We start from the raw sequence: 16,360 nt of genomic DNA, 5'->3' as shown, positions 1-16,360 counted from the left end.
ACACACACACACACACACACACACACACACACACACACACACACACAGAGATACACACACAAAACCAAAACAAGAAACTTTCTATCCCAAACAGACATATGTAGCCAATGAACATGAGAACACCAGATCAGATCTGGGAGCAGTGCAGGCTTTTCAAAGTAGTCCTTGATAATAAACTAAAATTGTACACCTTTCCTTTCAGAAAAATTTCAATTTAACACAAGGATTTCATTGAAGCCCCAAATTGCTGTCAGTTGGCTGTATCCCATCTGCTGTTGGAAATACACTGGTGGGGGAAAAGCCTGCTCACCTATTCATCTTCACCTGCCAAAACAAGGTTTCTTCCCCAATTAAAATGGGCTTTTAAATTTTAGAGTAGTAAACAATGTCTACTTAAATTTGCAGAGAATACACAGAAGAAAGTGACCAAACCTAATTACCCAGTGACATGACGGGTGAGTCAGAGTCAATGAAATTTGGGGGAAGTGCTGAAGAGGACTCTCTGCTTTTTGAGACATAAAGGTCCCTTTGAAGTCACTGCCTTCACGGTGCTGCATCCATGTCAGCCTTCAAGATCAAAACTGAGCAATTCTGTTTTATCTTATGTCTATAAGACCCGCTTTAAAAAAGAAGATTAATAGTCATCAGATTTAGAAGGTAAGGACTAAATACAGTTCCTTGGATAACCTTGTTTCGTTGTCTTGCTCTGTAATTATCTTCTGAAAATGGGCACGAGTTGACACATAGTGAGTCGTAGTAAACAGGAATACGTCTCTTCCACCCACTCAGGGTGGGCCAACCATGTCTCATGACTTGCCTGTGGTCTCTGGCCAACTGTATAACTCAATAGTAGACAAGCATGCCATTTGGAAAAGTCATGGTCTTCTCCACACTGGATACACAGTGCCCAGGCTGAGTCCATGTTTTGCCCATACTCAGCCAAATAGACATTTATGAAATATAAGCCATTTGGAAACATCTGAGCACACAGTTTGTAAACTTGGACAGATGTGGCTGGGATGGGCACAGTGATCTTAGGGCCAAAACAGAGCATCCTTCATAATGGCTTAATGAGAAATTCAAGGAAAAGGTTTTAGAAAGAAATTTCAAACACACAGACAGATAGTTTGGTTCAGACCATGTTGTTATCGGCTGTTGCATGTGGCCCCAACTCCAGGGAGATAACATGCCTCCAGAACTAGCTGGCTGGGTCAGCCTGGAGGCGAGTAAGGCTGACCTTTAAGCAAAAATAAATCTTGCTGAGTTAAATGATCCTGTCTCCTATTTTCCTCAAGGAACATGAGACAGTAAGAACAGCAGCCCTGAATTTTCACAGTCCTTATCTCCTGGCTGATTAGTTATAGGTCTGCATAGTTCAAGATGAGCTTACAGGTCAGATACATAAGACTGTCTTCCTTGCTATACCCAAAAACCCAGGAATAACCAGGGCACAACTGTCCCCAAATCTTTCAATCCCTGCTAATCTATGAGAATACAATTATGATGTATGGGCTATACCAGAAATAAAGTGGGGGAAAAAGGAATATTTCCCAGCCAAGGAACAACCACTTGAAACATGTCTGATCCATTTGAATTCCTTCCCACAAATATTCAGTGTGTGGAGCCACCACAGAAGCTGATGTTCAAAATCACCCTATGGTACAGCTTACTGAGAGAGGCTACTGAAAACAAAATGACTCCCTTTGGTAAATCTAGCCAATATCAGGATGATACTTGGAGTGTCTCACCCATCCGTCAACCAAAGGCTCCAACAATTATTTATCAGAAATAGACAATGTGCCAGACACGCTCTTAGGCTCCATTTTCTCAGCAGCTGTCCTCAAAAGAGGGCTTGTGGCAGTTTCTGGTCCTTTAGGCCAAATACCACCAATGAAAGCCACCAGCCAGCCACAAAAATCTACTGACACTCTTGAGAGTGAGAGAGATGGGAAAAGCCAGCAGAGACAGGGTTTCTTTGATAATTCAAGACTCAGTCATAAAATGTTTTGGCTTTCTCCTGGTCCCAAACCCAGCACCTGTAGATACATCTAACTCTAATCACTCAGGGGGATTAGGGCGATGAAAATCTCATGCTCTCCAGAGAGGTGCACATTTCAGCTTGTATTTGCCTAAAACAAACCCACAATTTCCTTGTATGGCCCGTTATCCTAATGACATAGAAGTGGAAGATCTGGAGCTTACTTTAAGTGTTCACGGCACCTACTGTCAAGAAATGATCTTTTGCACGCACCAACAATTTCTTACTGGCTCAGAGTTTAAGAATAAAATCCTGGGAAATATTTCTGCTTTCACATCAAATTCCACCAGCTTTCAGAGCCCTGGATTGGAGAAGATGATGCTAAGATGCAGAGGAAGTAGTTTTTAATGTTTTTTACCTTTCAAAGCCAAGTTTCTGATACGTGGAAGTAGTTGACAAATGATGAATGGACACCATGCTTACTTTACATTCACTGATTGAAATCCATCATTTACCTGCCACCACAGGAGACTTCCGTTCATCCAGGAGCTGGATGGAGGTACTTGCTGTCACCACATTGCTTTTGTTAACTGTTCCTGTAAGAAGAAACAAAACAAAACACGATGACAAAAATGAAGACAGTCACAGAGCTTATGTTAAGAGAGTGATGGTATTGGTTTGCAGTCACCAGTTCTGCAGACTGTGCTGGGGCTTGCTTCCCAGAACTCGGAGCTGGTCAGCCCTGTTAGGCGATAGGTTCTGGGTGGGCGGTCCTCTCAGCTGAAGGAATCACTGCACCGAGTTATGACCACCCCCAATGGGGAATGTGCAGCCGCTTCACATCAAAATTATTAACTACCATGGAGGGACCACATTTTTAAAAATGTGTGGTTACTAATATCAGTGTTTACTCGTGTCAGTTTTCATATTTATATTGCCTTTCTAAATATAGCCATGGAGAGCTGCTTGAGATAAAGTTTTGAAATTATTTTACAGTGAGTTGAGAACTCTAGCTCTGATCTGTTGGTTAAAACTTTACTGATCTATAAAATTCTCATTTCAAGCCAGGTTTTTCTGAACAAAACCATTCTAAACAGGGATAGAGCTGGAATGCAATCCTTACCCCAAACTCTTATTAATGTGATAACAATATGGTATTAGTATAAAGAGATTTTTAATTACTAACAATGTTTCTAATACTCATGAATGAAAAGACGCTGAGCACAAATTCCTAATGCCCGTAGTTAATAATTGTTAGTCCAGTGCCTGCCTTTTAAAAGGTTCAATGAATGTGAGCTGAATGGAATCCAATTGAATTTAGAATCAGGGAGAAGGCAGATCTGAATGTGAATACACTTATGACCAAAGCAATTAAGAATTTTCTGGCCCGAGTCTAAGTTGTAATAAAAACCAGCTTCTTTTCCAGTGTGTACAGGTATTCAACACACAGGAGAAAAAAAACGAGGGAGAGCTCCACCACAACACCTGCATGTGGTGATTTTTAACATTTTCTCCAAATCTAAAGGGGCCACGAAATCTCCTATTATGTCATCCATAACTTTACCATGAACAAGGTAAATTCCTTTTTTATTATGCGATTTCATTGAAAGTTCAGTGAAAACCCCACCTGCCAAAAACCAATTAGACAACAGCCAGCCTTAATTAATCAGAATTTTTTTCCAGACGTAATTCTTTGTAGGAAAAATGGTGAATAATAACAAAGCAAACTGACACGAGGAGCCATCACGCACGCACGCATGCACGCGCGTGCGCACACACACACACACACACACACACACACACATATACACAGCACTTCTGGGAGATGCTCTCATTACCCATAGCTCCTCCTCTCTGTCCAGTATTGGGAAAAAGCCCTTCTGGATAACCTGATGGCTACTGTCCAGATCTAGCAAGCTAAGTTCTATTTGTTTCTTTAGAAGACTACGAAAAAGAAAGTATCATGAGACTGCACGATAAAAGAAGACATTATTATTGATAGGTTTGCAGCAGAATTAGAAAGTCCACTGTCTCTTAGCTGATATTTTCAGCAATGAAATGTGATACAGATAAACATATAAAGAAAGGGCCTTAGTACCTGGAAATTTATATTTGAGAACACATGTATGTGCATGGCCGTGGGTAAACATAGGCCTGTCACCACAGGAGCACAGACTCCAAGAATCTTGGTCCTTAAAGGAACCTAACTGATAATCCCCTCTAAAACCCCACCTAGGGAGGGAATTTCTACAATAACACTTGGCCTTTCCTTGAATATCTTCATTAATGAGGGACCCTCTTCCTAGTGAGTCCATTTAAATAATTATTAGACAACTCTGGTCAACATCTCTTCCACAAATTTTGAAAGCCTTATTTCTAAAGATGTTTTCATTCACAGAAATGAGCAAATGCCAAAACTCCGGGAGGGGCTATGACACTGAGCGTTAGAGAGTCTCCATTAGGGTTGACTTGGGAATGCTTGCAAGAGATTAATACAAAAGGCCCTAATATAAAACATAAGTATATATTGAACTGTCCAGAGCAATCCAAGTTTATAGAACTATGTCTTATTCATCTCTGAAGTTTCTACAAGGCACGGTACAGAGCCTTACACAGAATGAGCACCAAAAATATCAGATGCATGAAACGAAAAAGCCGAGGACAATTGAAAAGATTTTCCAGTTTGTCTTGCTTCTAAAACTGGTTGAAATAAGGTAATGTTCAGTTCTTTTTTGGAGGGAGGTGATCTTCGTTTTTTTTACAATATCGTAAAACCTTAAGACTGGAAGAATCATTGGCTACATGCCTCTCATTGGTCACCACAGCTCCCTGTCAGGAGAGCACGAGGCTATACAAAATCTTAGTCCTTACTCTTGCATGTTGATTTAAATCAGTTCTGATGGAGAACTGTGGGCCTCCAGAGTGATCTGACTTGTTGAAGGTTCTGGCAATGGATGTTATGGCTGTATGAATTTTCTCTAAGTAGGGCCATGATCACATTTTAGATAAAAAAAAAATCTATTAAGAAGTCTGTATTCAAATTCCACATGGTACAAAATAACAGTCCTGCTTCCTGACATGCTTTTTACACAATCTGGTTAAGTTAAAGCTTCCTTTTATTTGGAGCAGCAACACTTATGGAACTGGTCACTGGTTCAGAGCTAGGCCAATATTCAACACTGGCTCTCAAGACTGAATTTGGCTCCCTTAGCATCCAGCCTGCTCCCTCACACTCTGCACGCAATGCCCAGGCCAGCGGGACCAAAGGGACAGAGCCAGCCATCAACAAGGGCACCCACCTGTGCTGAATGGGATCGAATAGACAAAGCTCCCTGGAATCTGCTCAGCGGCTCTTCGGTACCAGAGAGGGAAATGGTCTGCATTAAAGATGTTCTCCTTGTCTCCAGCTTTCAGGAAGTCCCTTGAAATAGAAAAGAATAAGAAGAGCATGGCACCACTCAGCAAGGAAAAGCCAGACATGAGTGCATGCCAGCAGCTTTTGTTGGGTAAAAATAATGTTGGCTTTTAGAACCCCAACCTGCTTTTCTCAGTACGGAGAGGACCTGTGTAACATTGTGTACCCCAGATTACTCAGAAATATCTTGTAGAGTCCTGGCAGTCAGACTCCAGTGGGTGAAATGATTTTTCCTAGTAGATCTAGTGAACTAATAGTCTTAGCATCTGAAGCAAGCCAACAAAGCCTCCAGAAATCACACCAGAAGACCAAAGGGAGTCAGAAAGCTTTGTCTTGCCTTAAAATCCAAACACACAGATACATATCCTTGAGAGGATCAACATCTTAGGTAGATCTCTCTCTTCTTATAAAAAGGGTAAAGGAGGTAAAAATGGGTCCACATGGGGATCTTTGCTTCTTTCCCCCCCTCCCTACCCTCCAGCCAAACAGGGCTGTTCTTACTTCTGGATACTAGGGACTGTTGTGGTGTTGGGTGAGACAGGTCTAGGTTTTAGGCAGAGGTGAATGATCTTGGATGAGTTACTTGGGTTAGTTACTGAGTCTCCGAGCCCCATGTGTTCATCTACAAAGTGGGAATAATAATATTACACTTACCACGATACTATCAGAATAACATAACACCATGTGTGAAGGGGCTAAGTAAACTGAAAGTGGCTCACACAAATATATGGGATTCTTAAAGCCCAAGAGTTTTTTTCATTCTCTATGCTTTAAATGGAAGCTGTGAAGTGATAATTTCTTAGACTTAGGACTGTCTTAGGACTGACTTAGGACTTGGGGGGGAGCAGTAACCATACAGCGGAGGCTGACATCACAGGTTGCTATATGTGTGTTACTACACACTGAAAGCACAGGATATATTAATACTGGGGATGGTGGCAGGTTACAGAAGCCATGAACTATAATGGATCTAATTCCAAAAGCATGTGGTGGGGACGGAGGCAGAAGCTCAGTGTAGGAGCCTGATGATAGTATAGCTCTAGGATGGGAACTTTGTATTACCCAGACCTATCACCAATACTTCGAACTCTTCCTTGTATGCTCTCTTTAAAAAAAAACATAGAAATTCTAAAACCTTTCTAGACCTGGCTAATAGAGTGCATCCAAACAGTTGGGTATCAACAAATATCATTTGATTGGAGTGGGTAGGCAGGTATAAGACGCTAAGACAATGGAAGTCAAGGTGCCTCTACATGAATCAATGATAGGATTTTCCTGAAGACAAGAATTGTTTCACCCAACCAGATAACCAATGAGTATTCACTTTGAGTCACAATAATGTCACAAAGAATAGAATTCATAGTTGTAAATACTTTTAGCTTCCCAAAGCAGTTTCACATCTGAAGGTTTTCTGATCCTCACAGTAAACCAGGGAGATCATTAACCCATTTTTCAGATGTATCAAGTGAGGTGAACCAGGTACACATCCCAGCAGTCCTGAGTGTGGTCCTGCCACATTTCAAATCCATCACAATCACCTGTATATCAGACTAGCAAGGTGCTATGTTTTGTTGCTGTTAGTACTTTTCTTGTTTATTTGTCTTAATCTCAAAACATACAACAGTTTTTCGCTCTGAGCATTAGAAAGTCTATTCCTGTGTCTCCCTTTGCCACTCTGGGTCCTAAAAGGAGAAGGCATTGTGTAACCCAACACTTCTAGTCCTTCCTAAGAACTTGCCTTCTGTTAAAGTAATTGTTTGGGGGTACAGGGGTAAAGAGGAGTTGAAAAGAATCAAGTCACAACTATAGTCAACTTCATAAATGACAAATTTGAGAAGCTGAGGAAGAAAGAGTCCTCAGATGGGCATTAAAAGCCAGTTCACAAAGCATCCAAAAATCTATGGATCTGCCACTTACCAGACCTGGTCTTAAAAGATCATATGGTGCGTGTCCGGACCTCATCTAAGAGACACAAGAGCACAGCTAAGCTGGGCTTAATGGGACAGGAGTGTTTCCTCATTGGGCTCCTGATGGGCCAACCCCTCTCAAATTGGTGGCCACCCTGTGCCTTGGTTATCCCCACCTCCCCCCTCTCAGGGACCCTTAAGGTCAGGATTTGTGAAGTTCCATGGTAACCTCTGGAATCACAAACACACACTTTGCAAACTCTCTGAATCTCAGGCTCCATTCATCCTTGGCCTAATAATGTCTCTTACTTCAGAGAAAAGCAATTGAGAAAACATATTAATGGGCTCAGGAAAGACTTCCCAGGCTCATACCAGCTCTGGTCAAACACCAATTTGAAGAATTAAGACCCTGTGGCTCTCTGAAGACAGACACAGGGGCTGAGCAGTGGTTTAAAAGGGCATCTGGGGCTTCCCTGGTGGCGCAGTGGTTGAGAGTCCGCCTGCCGATGCAGGGGACACGGGTTCGTGTCCCGGTCCGGGAAGATCCCACATGCCGCGGAGTGGCTGGGCCCGTGAGCCATGGTCGCTGAGCCTGCGCGTCCGGAGCCTGTGCTCCGCAACGGGAGAGGCCACTACAGTGAGGCCCGCGTACCACACACACACAAAAATAATAAATAAATAAAAGGGCATCTGACGGCTTCCCTGGTGGTGCAGTGGTTAAGAGCCCACCTGCCAATGCAGGGGACATGGGCTCAAACCCTGGTCCAGGAGGATCCCACGTGCCGTGGAGCAACTAAGCCCATGCGCCACAACTACTGAGCCTGCGCTCCAGAGCCCGCGAGCCACAGCTACGGAGCCCATGTGCCACAATTACTGAAGCCCGTGCACCTAGAGCCTGTGCTCCGCAACAAGAGAAGCCACTGCAATAAGCCCGCACACTGCAATGAAGAGTAGCCCCCGCTTGCCGCAACTAGAGAAAAGCCCGCATGCAGCAACAAAGACCCAACGCAGCCAAAAGTAAATAAAATAAAATAAAATAATTAATTATTTTAAAAGGCATCTGGGTACTGAACTTGGTGACACTCTGCCCACTGTCCATCTGGGTCTCTTTAGAAGAACAAGGAAACACTGTCAAACCCGAGAGCCACCAGAATGCCTGCTCCCGAGTGTGGGGCTCTACAGGCCCTCAGTCTCCGAGCTGAGGCACAGAGGTTTACTAAAACATATACAAACAAATAAACACCAGACTTGAAACACTGCTTCTCGGGACAGGCAGGAATTCCTCAGCAGAGCTGCGGGACAGCTGAATGCCCTCCAGTCGTTTGTCAGGAGGTGAGTGAGTCCTCCCACTGGCTGTTCCCCTACCAGCCACACCATCTCCAGAGTTGAGCGAAATGACTCACCAGGGCGGGAGAGGACTCCAGGACAGTGGACAGAAGCCAACAAGTGTGAAAAATACAGAGTCGTGGAAGGGCCAACAATGGGCAGGTGAAGACATACACTGCGGCCCCCGAGGTAGAACGGAGAGGAAAAATGTCAACAGGCCTGGGGTGGCCTGAATTTTGTTTCTACTGCTGGTGGAATCAATAAATGGTATAAGCTTCCCTTTCACTGTCCCACTTCAGGAGCTCCCTACTTACTGATTGGTGAGCTGCTCGGCCCCAACAAACAGGTTGATTCTCGAGAGGCCTGTGCGAGTGCCGAGGAAGGCCACCTCCACACCCTTGTCAGAATTCCTGAAACAGAGCAGAAGGAATCAGGGGGATTCTGCCAGACAGTAAGCAGATAATGGCTTCTGCATTGTAAGACTCATGGAATGTTTTATGAAATAACAGTCTTGAAGCCTGAAATTTTGGAAGAAATTATAGAAACATATGCACACATGCACACACAGGATGCAAACTCTTATTCCTTACAAAAGTTTTCGTGGTAATTCCTGCCAGAAAAAGTAAAAAGTCCATGACCAAAACAGCAGCATGAGGAAATAAATGCATCCCGAATGCTAAATAAACACACCTTTATCTCAAGGTTCTGGGTGCAAGTTCAGAAAGAGCAGGCCAACTTTGAGGAGAGGAAGAAAAGCCTTAGAGCTAGTTGTTTCATCTGATGCTACCAAGCCTATTCTTGGTTCTGAGACCATTAGTGGAATCTGCCATTAGTGAAAAGAAGCAACTGAGTCACTGACTCAAGTCTGTAGTATCCCACAGCCTGGAAATGTTTAGGACTTGAATTCTACACCATTTTGGGGGCACCAACTGGTAACTTCTACTAAAGAATAGGCCTTATCCTCACCACCAACCCCAGAGGGATGAGTAAAGAAATGACTTCTGTAAATAGCCCTACAGGATGCCACACATAGGAACTCTAAGGACAGCCTTAGCAAAGAAGACTCATTTGAAAATTCAGCAAAGATTTTTTTTTTTCAACATTCAAGGCAAATTTTATATGTTTGAACATGTTCTTCAGGGTTTTCTCAGTGGATACTTCTTCAAAAATACAGCAAATGGTCTTTCTCCACAAATATATAATTTTATTCTACAAAAAAATATGAAGAGAATACTGATTCCTGAGTTTGCTTCCTGCCCTAGATGCTAGTAGCAATTTGATTCCAAGCTTTATCCATGTCATCTTCAGTATAAGATAATTTAGTTACTTGATCTCTGATGGTTGTCAAAGTGGTCAATACTACCTTTAAGTATTTAAGGGATGAATAAAAACAAACATTATGCATTTGTTTCTGCTTGTAGCCTACACCAAATTGCAAAGTCGGGCTGAGCAATCAGTTACAGATGTGGACTACAATGCAAGCTACCATTTTGGAAATCTTTAGCATCTGTTAGGGGTGAATCAGCAGTCTTTCTACAGGATTTTGAGTTTCATGAGAACCTAAAAGAAACATTTCCACTAGAGAATGCAATCACAGGAAAGGCTTTGACTCTTTCCAAACCTCCCAGGGAATAAGATCCATGCAGGTAAGCAGTCCAAGGATACCCCCAAATATAATGAGAATGGTTATATCTTTGGGAGTCCAGACTCATGTATTAAACTACCTACCTTACATCTATGCTTAGGAGTCATTTTAACTACAAAATGTCTAGAAAAGAATTCTGGCCATGTCCAGTCCCAAACCTGCTCTTCCTTCATTGTCTCTTGTCCTAGGAAATGGCACCACTATCTACCCAGGTATTGATGTCATTAACCTGAGAATGATCCTTGACAGAGCAGCCTCCCTACCCTCACACCATGAACCCATCACCAAGTCCTGGGGGTCTTACTTCCAAAGCATACCACAAGTAAATCCCTTGTCTCTGTGCCCACTGCCACTGCCTTGGTCCAAGTGGCAAATCCCTTGAACTGCTGTAGGAGCCTTTACTATTTTTCTTACCCCCATTACATTCTATTATCCACATAGCAGTAGAAGGGTCTTTTTTAAAAATGCAAATCTGATCATCTCCTTCTTAAAATCTTAAAATGTCATTCTTAAAATTCTTCAATGATTTTCCAATATACTGAGTATAAAATCCAAAATCCTTAATCTGATTCCCAAGGTCCTGAACCACCAGGCCGTACTGTACCCTTGTCTCCTAACATCTTCTAGCCTATGCTCTACACATCAGTTCTGTTGGCCTTCTTTAAATTCCTCAACCATGTCAAATACTGTCTCACCTCAGGGCCTTTGCACATACTGTTCCAATTCCCTGGAATGCTCCCAGGGAACCCTTGAACTAGTTCCTGCTCAGAAAAGCCTTTCCTGTCTTCTATCTCCACTCTAGGTCTTGTTACTGTCTACATGTCTAATTTTCCTTCATAGTTATCACAATTCTTAAACATATAGCACACTATATATCACAGGTACCATGATGGTGAGGACTGTGTTTGATTGAGTTACCTCGATTTCACCAATACCTAGCCCAGTGCCTGGAACATAACAGACGTGCAGTCAATATTTGATGAATGAATGAATGAAAATGAGAACAGAATGAATAATAGGCCTGATATAGGAAAATATACAAAACAGAAGATAAAAAAAGGAAAGGAGCTAATAAAGAATAAAAAAGGAGAGAGAACTGAATAATGTATGACATGAAGGTATAAGGAAAAAGGAATAATTGTTTCTCTTATTTTTAATTGTTAACAGCCTACTTAAAATAGTAAAATACTAGTATTAATAGTAAAAATAAGCTGCCGAAGCAGTTCTCACCCTAGTCTTTGACAACAACTACCATTGCCTGCCCTCCTCCCCCTACATCCTCCACTTCAGAAATAAAACTGCGGGGTTATATCTGACACCCTAATGAAAGAGCTCTCACTTCCCTGTCCTCCTCACAACCTAGCCTGGCCCAGATCCCAAGTTCCCTCTAGACGGTGAAGGTGAGGGAGCCATGGCAGGGCAGGAAGCAAAATGCTCCTTCCGCCTCCCTCTCTCTCGGAAGTGTCACCCTACCTCAGCATACCAAATTTCATGTAATGTTAAAACTCAAACAAATTATATGTCAAACCCAGGAGCTTGCCATCCAAGCCAGAGCCGCTAATCTGCTCTAGCTCTTGTGGTTTGGAGCTTTGGGGAAAATTAAAGAACTTTAACACCAGCCTCCTAAAACAGTTTAGTTCTTTAAACCATAACCATATTTCGGACGGCTTGTGGGGAAATGGCCATGAAAGGGGGACACGTGCAACCACTTACTCAGATTTGTTGAGGGCAAGGCTGGTCCAATAGGCTTCAATGGGAGCACTCACCACAGCATCAAAAAGGACTTCTTGTATCAATTCTTTATCACCTATTGGGAGGGATAGACTTGAGAAGATGGCTTTGGCTAGACCCCAAATTGTAGCATGAGAAGTGCACACTGGGCTCATTTTACCGTATCTACAGGCTACTTTCTCCTATGGCGTGTTCCTGCGTTAACCTCCCACCAGCTGAAAATATGAAACAGTTGACACCTGATGTGCCACAACACAAGGGCCCCCAAAGCGTTTGGATGAGATGATAGTAAATTGAGAGTCTTGGGTGTCTCACGCTTCAGTTTTCTACTTTCCCTCCCCATCTATTAGTTCATGCCATAGACCAGCACGCTAGCTCTGGGATTCGGAGATCAGAAGTCAGCACTCCTCAGTTTGCTCTTTTCATCCCCATTTCTGTCCTCTATCAAAATTTGCAATTCTTCAGGGCCCTGATCTTGGTTGTAAGGGAAAGGGGTGTGATAGCTTAAGAACTTCTGGGACTCTTATTTTGTCATTCCTTCCATCTAAGATTTTTTTTTTTTTCATTTTAAAGTAGGACATCTGTCCTTATCCAAACGAATTCTTGATAGAGCTCTGTGGAAGAGGCCAAGGAATCAGGAGGATATCATGAGTCTAGCAGAGGCATCCTAGAGCCCTACAGCTTTATCACCTACAGCAGGCCAGTCATCACCTTAGCTGGTGGCCAAGAAGACAGTGCAGCTTTGTTATAAAAGCAAAAACTGGAAATAACTCACCATCAAAAAGACAATGAATAAATTGAGATAATATATAAATTTAAAATGAATAATATATAATTATATATATATATATAAATCTTAGTATACGAAGTAATGAAAATAATGGCACATACTATATATGGATATATATCCATATATCCAAATATTAGCTACTGGAACTAATTTATGCTTGTTCAGGGACTGTTCTTGCACTTGGTGAGCATCAGCCCTGCTGCTGCTCTCTCTCTGCCCCCCTTTCCCTGCCCCCATCACCAGCTACTGGCCATTTCTGACTCACTGAGCTCCCTCAGAGGGCACTCTGTAGGAGGAGGGGCGGCAGAATATACAGTGCAAAAAGCAACATGTCACAGTGGCAATCCCACACCGGACAGAACCAGGAGGCCTAGATTATGGCCTTGGATGAGACAAATCCTATTTCCAGCCCTTGTTTCTCTTTGTAAAATAAAAAAGCAGATATTGACAGTCCCCTCCCAGTTGAAACATTTTCATGTCACTCAGGCGCTTGACTAAATGGTTTGGTAAGGGGAAAAATCCAATGTGAAGGGTTAAACTGGGACTGGGGATTCTGCATGACTCTTGCTAACCCACATTCCTTTTCCTGTTCCTACAGGAAGCAGATATTTGGCTGGATTTCATGTGACTGATCATCTCTGCCAAAGCAAAGCTTCCCATGAAAACTGAGGGGAAATATGGTCCTGAGTTCACGCACACACACCGCCCCCCCACCGTCCAACCACCATAGGCACACACACGTGCATTTGGAAGCACACTCACATTGGAGCAGAGGTTCTTTGCCTTTGAGGTAGAGCTTAATGGCTTCTAGTTGAGATAGATGACGGTGCTCTGGGTGTAGGTCAGTGTTGCAGTAGGACCTAGGAATGTGACATGGCCCAAAACAAGAACATGTACATATTTATGGCATCACTTTCCTTTGCTTTTGAACCAGGAGAACTGGGCAAGGGAATACAGACAACTTGAAATCAAAGAGGGTAATAAACACCAATGCCGAGGAAGAATCATTCCATTCTTACCATTCATCTGCCAAGGACACATCAGGGTGTTCTAAGTCATGCAGGCCTGGAGGTCAAGGAGAAGGGCATCATGAGTAAGTACCATCTGTGTGGGGCACTGACCACCCTCCTCATGCTCTCCTGTGCTTCAAATGCTCTAGGGCAAGGCCATGGGGGGTGGGGGTTAAGGGTAGACATCAACCCCAAAGATATCTGCCTGAGAAAAGGGACTTCGCACATAGGAAACAAGTTCTCTTCCCAGGCAGAACCTTCCCCCCACGTCCACCTCACTCAGCCACCACTGCAACTTTCCCTGGCAGTCTCCCAGGAAAGCCTTAACTCCCTGAAGATAAATGATGCACCAGTGAGTCCTGGGAGAGAAGCTTAGCAAGATGGTGGAGACACCAACTTTGGAGGCCCATACAGTACAGCCTGAGCTGGGAAATTGGGTGGGCCACTAAACTGCTGTGTGACGTTAGCAGGTTGATTTACTCTTTCTTCATGTGCAAAACAGTAATAATAATAGTCCCTAACTGACAGGTGGCTGTGAGGGTGAAATTATAGGTTGAATGATATGAAACTGCCAATACTCAACTGTTTTTGACCAGCAAAAATTGCTAGTTGATACAGGATGCTAAGTTAAAAGAATCATCAGTCTGGAGAGGTAGCTAGGAGAACTGAGGCCTGCAGGGAATTGGGGAGATTTTATATATAGAATACCCGAGACACCCTAACTCTGTGAAATCACTCTTTTTCCTTGTGTCTTTATGTGACTTCATTTTGATGGGTCATCAGCAGACAAACACTTCTGAGTGACAACCTCAGGAACTCCAATTTTTGAGAATGTCAGTTTCCCAAGTGACCAACAGTATCTTACTGCACTCAGGATTCCAGTTTCCTCCTCAAATACAAATGTACAAAATAAATAGCAAAATACTAGAACTATCACCGCACACTCCTGTTTGATTTTATAGGAAGTAGGCAATGAATTATATAGAATATCATACTATATGACCCAAGTGGCCATATCCTGGCTCCAACACCTTCTGGTTGAATGATGTTGGGAAGGTCGCTTCAACTCTTTGACTTATACCAGTCAGATGTGGGTAATAGTGCCTAACTCACAGACTGCATGAGAGGGTTGAATGGAATAGTGATTAGTCCCTAGGACAATCTATGCATCCATCCATCCTTTCTTCCCTTTCTTGCTCCCTCCACTCCTGCCTCCCTCCCTCCCGTTCTTCCTTCCATATATTTACTGAGCATCCACTATGTGCCAGGTACTATTCTAGGTCCTGAGAACATAGCAGTGACCAATACAAAAAATCACTGCTGCTCTCATGGTATTTACTTTCTAGCGTCAGAAAAGAGATAAGTAGATAAAGTTAAAATACATAGCCTATCAGTAGTGAGGGCTATGAAGTTAATAGAGAGAATGAAGCAAGGAGAGGGGGTACCAAGAGATGGGGAGGGATGAGGGAAAGAGTTTCATTGTTAACAGTGGGAGTCAGATGCTTCACTGAGACAGTGACTTTAAGCAAAGACCTGGAGGAGGTGAGGAGAGAACCACGTAGTAACTGAGGTGCTCGCAGCAGAAGAAACCACAGGTGCAGAGGCCCTGAGCTGGGATCTCACCTTCCTGGAACACTGGGTTAATGATATCAATTCTATATATATTTCTAGTTCCTGTCCTCATCAACCTTCATCTGAAAGCCCTCTCTGCCTATATTTCATAGGACCTATCAATGAGACCCTGAAGGGAAGATCTTTTTGATTGCTTCCTCTCTGAGTTCCTAGGCCACCAAGGAAATACGACTGTTCTCTAACCCTCTCACCTCTGATTTTGATCCTCCTGACAAAATCACACCTACTGTTTGATTGATAATGCTGACAATAATGACATAAGCTCCAATTTATTGAACAAGTACTGTGTACTACATATATATAAAGATAAAGTGTCAAGGAGATTCAGAAGAGAAACGATTTCAGCAGGTAGAACTACAGCCCATACCTTTAACCTCAGTAGCAACTCCTTACATTTTGAGCAAAATCAGCCTGTTCGCCACCTTTGTAATACCTGCCATTGTCAAGGTAGGTTGAAAATTCCTACATTCTATGGGAGAGCATTCTTTACGGGACAACCTTCAGAAGCGGTCACCATCCCCAAGAAACTCCTGCCTTCTTTAAGAACAGAGCAGAATGGTAATCAAGCCCTGGCCTTTATGGAGGACAAGCCCCTCTACTAGTTAGCCCAGGGGAAGCAGTTTTCTCAGGCTCTGTCACTCAGCAAAGCTGGCAGGATTGGAAGCCCTCTTATTTACAGAGGACCAACAGAAAGAGGAAGATCTGAACTCATTTGTGTGGATAACCAGACACTCTTCCCCTTGCCTAGGATTCAAACTAATTTCTTGCAGGATGGTTGCAGTTGGCTCTGAAATTCTCTCTGTGTGAGCTCTTAGCCTAACAGAAGATGCTAGTGACTAAAGAAATGAAGAAGTGATCCAAAAAACAATGCAAAACAACTGTGTGTGTGTGTGTGTGTGTGTGTGTGTGTGTGTGTGTGTGTGTGT

The 16,360-nt window shown here is 43.0% G+C and overlaps 1 protein-coding gene across 1 annotated transcript in view; it reads right to left on the bottom strand.

Annotated features, from left to right (window-relative positions):
• CACNA2D3 (calcium voltage-gated channel auxiliary subunit alpha2delta 3) overlaps nt 1–16,360 on the bottom strand; it is a 781,826-nt gene that overhangs the window by 145,721 nt on the left and 619,745 nt on the right. The window contains exons 22-27 of the mRNA XM_029243037.1: nt 13,812–13,857; nt 13,555–13,652; nt 11,985–12,078; nt 8,941–9,036; nt 5,278–5,399; nt 2,494–2,574 (exon numbers count right to left, since the gene is read on the bottom strand). Coding sequence (XP_029098870.1) covers nt 2,494–2,574; nt 5,278–5,399; nt 8,941–9,036; nt 11,985–12,078; nt 13,555–13,652; nt 13,812–13,857 — 537 coding nt within the window. The remainder of the gene's footprint in view (nt 1–2,493; nt 2,575–5,277; nt 5,400–8,940; nt 9,037–11,984; nt 12,079–13,554; nt 13,653–13,811; nt 13,858–16,360) is intronic.

Source organism: Monodon monoceros, unplaced genomic scaffold, assembly GCF_005190385.1.
Source record: "Monodon monoceros isolate NGI ecotype Baffin Bay Population unplaced genomic scaffold, NGI_Narwhal_1 Super_Scaffold_3, whole genome shotgun sequence".
In the NCBI taxonomy this organism is placed as follows: domain Eukaryota; kingdom Metazoa; phylum Chordata; class Mammalia; order Artiodactyla; family Monodontidae; genus Monodon; species Monodon monoceros.
The sequence above is the reverse complement of the archived record's forward strand: the minus strand, read 5'-3'. Positions and strand labels throughout refer to the sequence as shown.